The sequence below is a fragment of the Manacus vitellinus genome, unplaced genomic scaffold (assembly GCF_001715985.3).
Source record: "Manacus vitellinus isolate BGI_N305 unplaced genomic scaffold, ASM171598v3 scaffold_119_pilon, whole genome shotgun sequence".
Lineage (NCBI taxonomy): Eukaryota > Metazoa > Chordata > Aves > Passeriformes > Pipridae > Manacus > Manacus vitellinus.
This window is the reverse complement of record NW_021938894.1, coordinates 80,780-89,509: the sequence shown is the minus strand read 5'-3', so window position 1 is coordinate 89,509 and position 8,730 is coordinate 80,780. Positions and strand designations below refer to the sequence as shown.

The following is an 8,730-nucleotide window of genomic DNA, read 5'->3' as shown; positions in this document are numbered from 1 at the left end:
CTGAGGCCGCCACGGTCAGGTTGTACACCGGGATGGTCTCGAAGTCCAGGGGCTCCACAAGCACCAGGGCTCCTTGTGTACGGAGCTGCCCCTCGGCCCAGGCCACCCGGCTCTCCACCTGGAAGGCGTTGCCACCGTTCCCACTGACGATGGTATAGTCGAAGCCGGCGTTCTCCCGGGAGAGGTCGGCATCACCCGCCTCCAGCGTCAGCACAGTGGTGCCCGGGCGCAGGTCCTCGGGGACGCTGGTGTTGTAATGTGGCTCCTGGAAGCGGGGGCTGTGGTCATTCACATCCAGCACCTGGAGCTGCACTGTGGCCCAGGATGAGAGGCTGGGAGAGCCATGGTCATGGGCCTCCACCACCAGATCCAGGGTGGGCTGGCTGGCATCGAACTCCATCTGCCGGGTGGTGAAGAGAGTCCCTGTGGGGCACAAAGCCAGGGTCAGCACAGGGTCAGCAGGAGTCAGGACTGATGTTGGGGTATTGGCTAGAGGAGCAGGTGTTGGGACACTTGTTGGGACACTGCGGCAGGAGCGTTTGATGGCCATCCTGCTGAGTCTGCCTCACCAGACACCCCAGAAAGTGACTTGGTGAGGGGCTGAGCAGGGCCAGCATGGGGGTGCCCCCCTCCACAGACATCCCCAGAGTGACCCGTGAGAGGAGCCCACAGAGCACCAACCCCACCCACCATTGCTGGGGTCAATGGCGACATCAGGGCTGGGCACAGCCAGGCGGAAGGTGACATCCCCGTTGCTCCCCGAGTCGGAGTCAGTTGCGCTCACGGTGAGAATAACGCTGCCAGCAGGTGTGTGCTCTGGCAGCAGCACCTGAAGAGGAGGAAACCTCAGTCAGTGTCTGGTACCCCCTGCCCAGAGCACCCAGCAGGGCTGGGAGTGGGTCTGGGGTTGGCCAGGGAGCCATAGCCAAGGTGGCCCAGCACTTCACTGGCCAGGACAGCCATAACCCAGAGGCCTGTGCTCCTTCAAGCATCCCTGAGGCTCCCCAGCCCCTTGCCTGGGCTCCAGAGCTGCAGCACACACTGCCTGAGACAGCCTTCATCAGGGACCTGTCCGTGGGATCCCAGGTCTCACCACAAACATTTGTCCAGGCTGTGGCCCATCTCCCACCCACTCTGGCCTCCCCTCTGTGCCAGCCCATTCCAGTTGGACCTTCTGCAACTGGTTGTGCCCCTTGCAGGGGCTGGTCCCAGGGTCACCTGTGTGGTTTCAGCCCCTTCTACACCACAGCATGAGGGGTGTCAGGATGTGGTTGGGAGGCAGGAAGCGGGGCCAGGAGGGGCTCAGACCCATCCTCTGTGCAGGTGACCAGGCAGAAGCCGCAGAGGGCTCGTGCGGGATGGCCCGCACCGCCTGGCACACCTGGTGCGCAGTACCTGATAGAAACTCTGGGTGAAGGTGGGCACGTTGTCGTTCACGTCCTCCACGAGGACGGTGAGGTTCGCCTCGGTCTCGTGGCGTGTGTCGGAGGCGCGCAGGGTGAGGGTGTAGTGGCTGCGCTGCTCGTGGTCCAGCGGCCCCGTCAGGGCGATGCGGCCCCCGTAGCGCAGCACCCCGAAGGTGCCCGCTGCATCCCCCTCCAGCAGCAGCGTGTAGGAGAGCGCAGGGCCCGAGTCCACGTCGTTCCCAGTCAGCTGGGCTATCTGGGTGCCCAGCAGCGTGTCTGTGGGGAGCAGAGGCGTAAGCAAGCAGCCCCATCCCCGTGGAGCACACGTGGCTCACCTGGTGGGAAACCAGTTCATTCTAGAGCCTGAGCACCAGAGAGGGGGGTGGATACCATGGGAGAGGGAGATGCTAGGGGAAAGGAGAAGGTCTTGGGAGCCTGGCAGGACAGGTGGAGGTTGGCATGGACACAGAGTACACTGGCTGAGGACTGTGAGCAGGCAGGGCCAGTGCCTGCAGCCAGAGCTGTGGCAGCGGGGTAGGGGCCTGGGCTGAGTTGGGAATTCAGATGGCTTCCTCAGGACACAACTGCACCACAGGGGTTGTGCCAGAGAGCTTGGGGGGCTCAGCCAGAGGGTCGGTGTGACTTAGTCCAGCCTGCCTGGGGGCTCCTCCCCACCCCATAGTGCCCATTACACCCCAGCTCCAGCCCTCAGTGCTGCAGCACTTACTCTCAGGAACACGGATTTCCCAGGGGACCGGGATGGTGGGGCTGTTGTCATTGACGTCCATCACCACCACGGTCAACGTGGCTGAGCCCACGAGTGGTGGCGTCCCTCGATCCATCGCCGTCACCACCAAACTGTGGGCAGGCACAAGGGTCAGACATGTGCCCACATGTGTGAGGGAGCACCTCACACGTGAACACCACCTGGGACGTGCACTGCACACATGCATAGCACCTGGGACATGGACCATAAGTGTGCACAGCACCTGGGATATGCACTGCAGGTGTGCACAGGGCTGGAGCATGTGCATGTGGTGGGGAAACCATGCACAGCAGCTGAGTGTCTGGGGTGATGGATCCGTGAGGAGCATTCCCTGGAGGTGTCTAAGGACAGACTGGACATGACAGTGTCATGGTCTAGTTGACAACATGGTGACTAGTCATAGGTTGGACTCAATGATCTCAGAGGTCTTTTTCAACCTAATTGATTCTGTGATTCGGTGGTCTGGAGAGCATGTGTAGGAGCAGATACATAAAGAGAACGTGTGGGGCAGTGGGTGTGGGTACATGGGGGGCATGCTGGGGCAGGGCAGCAGGTGTATGCACTCCTAAGGCACGTGTTGGAGTCTGGAAAGTGTGTGGGTACAGACAGAGCACCTTGCGGGGTGCAGGCAGGTGTCTGGGGCTCTCTGGCTGCTGGGGAACACTTGGAACCTCTCTGGAATGGTGAGAGGTGTGTGGATGGAAGGAATGCCCCAGGCCTTCCACACTGGGAGACAGGAGAGAGGGACCCACATCCACCGAAGCCAAGTTGGGGGGAGAAAATGGCCTGGGGGGCCACACCTGAGCCAGGTGTGTGGGAAAGGGCAGGTAAAGACTCAGACTCTCAGTGAGGCGTTTGCCAGCATTTCATATATGTGCAGGCAGAGTGGCTGAACATGTTCAGAGCGTGCACACATGGAGAGGGGCTCAGAGGGCCTGGCTGGATGCAGGGGACATCTGGGGGGGCTCAGTGTAGTGCAGCGGCCTGGAGCCATGCGGCAGGACACAAGGGTGCTGTGCTCCGAGGTGGGAAGGGATTGAGCAGATGTGGTGTGGATTAAGCAGGCAGGAAGGGAGATGAATGAGCCCAGGGCCCCCTCACAATCTCCTCAGCTCTGCAGAGACCCAGCTGGGCCATGCTTGGGCTCATCTTGGCCATCTGCCTCCTGTGTCCTTCACTCCCACACTCACACTGACCCTCAGCTCCTGCTGCTTGCAGAGCCATTTCACAGCCAGGCTGGGACAGCTTTGGGGGCACCATGGACAGTGTCCCCCATGCCTTGGGGCTGTGCTGCACAGCTCTGCTCTGTCCTTGCACCCCCCCAGCCGGGCTGCACTCACCGGGTCTGGGACCAGATCTCCCTGTCCAGGATGGCAGTGGTGGTGATGGTGCCGGTCTGAGGGTCGATGTGGTACAAGCCTGGCATTGGCAGGGACTGGTTGATGGCGTAAGTCACCTGCCCATTTGCTCCCTGGTCCAGGTCATCTGCCAGCACCTGCAAAGCCACATAAGATTCAGCTGTGGAGCCCCTGAGGCAGGACCTGTGTACAGGTGCCAGGCCCAGGCCCGTGTAGCCCCCACCCCCTCACCCCACCCAGGCCAGGGCTGAGGCGTCCCTGTTTGTGCCCCAGCCCTACCTGGATGACAGGTGAGTCGTAGCTCTGTGACTCCCAGATGAACGCCACGTAGTTCTGCAGCTGGAAGCGGGGCAGGTTGTCGTTCACGTCCTGGAGGTTGAGGTTTATGGCCATAAAGCCAAAGGAAGCCACGGTCTCTGCCTGGATCACCAGGCGCAGCCGAGGGCTGGCCTCGAAGTCCAGACTGCTGGAGTCCTGCACCGAGATGGCACCTGGGAGGGGGAACAGTGGGATGGGGAAGTGAAGGGGGGGGTGATGCACTAGCATGTCCACCTCTCATCCATCCCTCCCTCGATTCATTCCTCCATTCATCCATCCCTCCCTCTGCCCATCCATCCATTCTCAGATGGACAGGACAGATACATCGAGCCCTTCCCAGCCCTCCCCACATTGGCAGCTTCTCATTGTCCCTGAGAACTGCCTCGGGTGATAAATTCCACATCTTGCTGGGGACAAGCACCTCCTGCTGACATTACAGCACGTGCCAGTCCCCCCACCTGGAGACCCCCCCAGAGGTGTGGAGCAGAAAGAGCTGTTCCTATCATGACACAAGCTCATCCAGCTCTGAGCCAGAGTCACCTCACTGCAGCTTTGAGTCCAGTAAGAACCTTGCAAAAGGCTCTAAGGACAGACACCCACTGCCACCACCCTGAGCCATGGGCACCTTGGCTGCTGCAGCAACAAGGTGTTGCTATCCTACCTAGGAAGGAGGATGGCAACCAGCAGGATGTACTAAACCAGTTGGCAGCATTCCTACAGGCATGTGTTCACATGGAACAAAGGGGAACTGAGCTCCTATGGCTGAATTCCTGCCCCAGGAGTCCTGCGGAGCCTCTCTGCAGCCTGTTCCAGCATCCACATGAAACAAGCAGCTGAACCACTCCAGTGGCAGGGATGCAGTGGCAGCATCTGGAACAGTTGTGTGGCTTTGGACAAGCCTGGCCTGTGTGAGAGCTCTGCCACCAGCTTTGCATGGGGACATGGTGACAAGGGTTCCAGGGCACACAGTGAACCAGGGCACATGTCCAGGAGCGGACATGGGTGGCAGCTGCCCACACAGGGGCCTGGTTTGGGGAACAGCCACGTCCTCACCTCCCACCACCTGTGGGCTGGGAGCTGACTGCTCTGTTGTCTCCCTTGCACCCCCTGCCTCTGTAACCCTGCTGGGCAGCTGGCACAGGGCAGGGGTCAGATCCATGCCAGCCCTTCTGGTCTCCTCACTCCTCCAACCCCTCATGTCTGCCTACAGCACTGGCCCCTTGCCCTGGGAGAAGGCAGGGCAGCATCACAGACAGGCGTACAAGACTCAGAGACAGACATGTTTTAAGGGAAAAATCTTGTATTCTGGATGCTTTGCTGAGGGCAGTGTTTCCTCAGTGGAATGAAGTGGCACTGCCACAGTGACCGTGCGGAGCCAGGATGTGCCCAGGGTGTTCTGGGAACCATGGGCACACGTGGCTCGAGCAGGGGCACGACAAGGGGATGCAAAGGAATAGGGATGATGGGGAGTGGTTCTGTGCCCCCACAGCAGTGTGCCATGCAGTCCAGTGTCACAAGAAGTGCAGCAGAGTCCTGCTCACACAGCTCCATAGCCATGTAATGCTCACTTCCAAACTTTAGGCTCACACAGACCCACTCCTGCATTTGCAGCAGGAAACCTGCAACTCAGACCGCTCAGGACTTGGTGGGGCCACGGCTGTGTGGGGGCTGAGACCCCCTCTTAGGATGCAGGGGGCTGACCTGGCCTCCCTGCAGTGCTGTGCTGGGGGAGGGGGGGCTTGCGGTGACACCAAGGTGCCGGGGGGGCCGTACAGTGGCTGACGGGACGCGTGGTGACAGTGGACTGCTACAGGCACCCTGATGTCAGATGGGCTCTTCTGCATGGCTGAGCATTGCCTGCTGTGCCCATGGGTGACTGACAGTGGCCAGTACTTGGTCATGGTGCCGAAGGATGCACACTGTGCTCTGCCACGGGTGGCTCACAAACACCTGCACAGTGGCCATGGGCTGAAGAGGGCACAGGCACAGTGTCAGTGAGATCTCTTGGGTCTTGTCCCAGACCTAACCACCCCACAGGCACAGGAGCTTTAACAAGAAGTTCCTGCTGGATGTCTGGGCTCCGAGGACCATCTTTTTCCTGTCACAGAATCTCAGACTGGCTTCAGTTGGAAGGGACCTTAAAAGGTCATCTAGTCCACCCTCCTGTCATGGGCAGGGACACCTTCCCCTATCCCAGGTTGCTCCAAGCCCTGTCCAACCTAACCTTGAACACTTCCAGGGATGGTGCATCCACAGCTTCTCTGGGCAACCTGTGCCAGGGCCTCCCCACCCTCACAGGGAAGAATTTCTTACCTATATCCCATCTAACGCTGCCCTCTGAGATTTTGAGGAAAGGTCCAGTTATGGGAGGACCACAATAGCACTGGGAGCAGTGCTAACAGCCACTGGACAGTGACAGGGCAGTGTCCCCATCCCAGTCCCAACACCTCTCAACTGACGGATACAGAGTTGTGGGCAGTGTTCCTGTGCCCTGGGGGCCGCTGAGCAGCCAAGCAGGCACAGGCAGAGCTCCCCAGGTGTTCCTGGAGCTGTACCTGAGCTAGGCTGGATAAGGAAGGTGTTCCTCTCATTGCCGCTGACAATGCTGTAGGTGATGCGCCCCGAGGAGCCCCCAGTGTGCACAGCTTGGACACTCGCCACTACAGTGCCTGGGAGAGAGAAAAGGTGTGAAGGGACAGCAGAGACTCAGGACAGGTGGCAGAGGGTCAGGGTGGCATGTAGCAGCATGTGCTGTACCACAGGAGCACCGCTCTGCCCAAGGACACTGCTGACAGGGAACACAAATACTAATGGTAATGTTGGGCTGGGAGCCTGGAGTTGTGGCACCTTTCCACGGCCCCTCTGTGGTCTGTGACCCTGGAGACCTTCCAGGAGCACCTGGGTGTCTGTGGCTGCCTACAGTGATCTGAAAACCCTGAGGCCAGCCCACAGGAACACCACCCTGACCAGCCTGGGCACCAGTCAGACCATGCGGTCCCTTGGGTCTGCCCAAAGCATAATGGGGCTTCTTCAGACCCTGCAGTGCTCCCTGGTCTGAGTTCCCCACAGCATTGCTCCCACCTCCCCTCCCGCCCTGTCCCATTCCATAACAGTGCTTGCTCTCACTGCCAGCAGGTACCTGGGGCGGCATTTTCGGCCAGGACCACATCGCTGGTGCCACGGGGAAAGCGCAGCCCCCGGTATGGCTCCTCCTGCACATGGATCACGACCACCCCAGTGGAGGAGAGCGCCGGCTGCCCCAGGTCCGTGGCCAGGACAAAGAGTGTCCGCTGGCGCTGGCTGAGTGAGCCCAGAGACTGCAGCAGCTGGATGTCCCCCGTGTAGGAGTTGATGGCGAAGGCAGAGCTGGGGGTGGTGAGTCGGTACAGGATGGAGGCATTGGCACCTGCGTCCCTGTCCTCGGCCCTCATCGTGGCCACCACCTGTTTGAGCGGCGTGTGGCGGGACAGGTTGACGGTGAGCGGGCTGTGCAGGAAGGCCGGGGCATGGTCATTGACGTCTCGCACTGTGACGGTGACACGCACGGCCGTGCTCTTGGGCTCCCATGGTGCTGAGTCCACCGCCTTGGCCAGGAAGCTGTAGCTGGGCTGGCGCTCCCGGTCCAGCACCTGGGTGCTCTGGATGCGCCCGCTCTGTGGCTCCACCTGGAACATGCCCAGTGACTCATTGCCCAGGTAGTAGGAGACCTGCCCATTGGTGCCCTCGTCGGGGTCCTCGGCCACCAGCTGCAGCACCAGGGCACCGACTGGCAAGTCCTCTGGCACCTCCACTGCATAGGTGGCCTGAGCAAAACTGGGTGTGTTGTCATTGAGGTCCAAAACCTGCACAGTCACCGACATGGTGGCACTGCGTGGGGGGGAGCCGTGGTCCTGCACCACCACGGTGAGGCTGTAGGAAGCAACTTGCTCCCGGTCGAGGGCACGTGCAGTGGAGAGGACACCAGAGATGGGGTCTAGGCTGAAATCCTGCCCAGGGTCTCCATCTGGAAGAGAAGACGGGGAATAACAAGGCACCATGACAATAACTGGAATGAGGAAGGCCCTGGACAGCAGGAAGCCCACCACCATGTGGCCTGGGAGGGTGAGGAGAGTAAGCCCCAGTGGGACTAAACTTCCTTGGGTCAGGTCCATTTGCAGAACTGACTCCAACCACACATAGGCCAGTGCTGCTGTCATGGAGGCTCCCTAGATAACATGTGGCAGGATACAGCAGAGAGCTTACTTCGCAACCTGTGAATTCACAGGTCAGAGCAGCCAGGAGAGGTGTGGAACTGGTCTAAGCCTGGGAAACCAGACATGAGCCTGGGGAATGAGGAGCGGAGCCTGTCCAGACCCTGGGGTGCTGTTTACTGGGGGCAGAGAAATTCAAGGGCTTAGAGGTGGCAGCAGTGCCATGCAGTTTGGAGCAGGAGAGAACTGAGGTGGGAACAGGACCTGCCGCTGTTGATGTCCCCAGAGCCAGGGGAGCACAGAAGAACCACCCTTACCCAGCCCTGCGCTCCCACTGCACCTCACCTGCCACTCTGTATTCCAAGCGCCCGTTCTCTCCGCCGTCGGGATCGGTGGCCCGCAGGGTGTAGAGTGCTACACGGCTCTGGTTCTCGGGGACCTCCACAGAGCAGGACTCGCTCTCCAGCTGTGGTGCATGGTCATTCTCATCGCCCACTGTGATCCGCACGGTGGCCTTGGCGAGGCTGGGGGGCAGGCCGGCGTCCCGCGCGTACACTGCAGGACACAGAGAGCGCCCCGCCGACAGGGAGCTACGGCCTCGGCGCCCATGTGCCAATACCCAGGCATGGGAGCACCAGCATTCCTGCACCTCCAAACCACCCCACAGCCCTGCTGTGCCCCATAGACCCCCT

The 8,730-nt window shown here is 60.6% G+C and overlaps 1 protein-coding gene across 1 annotated transcript in view; it reads right to left on the bottom strand.

The window, feature by feature from the left end:
- The window catches only part of DCHS1 (dachsous cadherin-related 1), a 47,135-nt gene that overhangs the window by 4,085 nt on the left and 34,320 nt on the right, over nt 1-8,730 (bottom strand). Inside the window, exons 13-21 of the mRNA XM_029965745.1 lie at nt 8,384-8,668; nt 6,988-7,851; nt 6,404-6,517; nt 3,810-4,021; nt 3,513-3,667; nt 2,134-2,264; nt 1,396-1,682; nt 691-829; nt 82-423 (exon numbers count right to left, since the gene is read on the bottom strand). Of these exons, the coding sequence (XP_029821605.1) occupies nt 82-423; nt 691-829; nt 1,396-1,682; nt 2,134-2,264; nt 3,513-3,667; nt 3,810-4,021; nt 6,404-6,517; nt 6,988-7,851; nt 8,384-8,668 (2,529 nt within the window). The remainder of the gene's footprint in view (nt 1-81; nt 424-690; nt 830-1,395; nt 1,683-2,133; nt 2,265-3,512; nt 3,668-3,809; nt 4,022-6,403; nt 6,518-6,987; nt 7,852-8,383; nt 8,669-8,730) is intronic.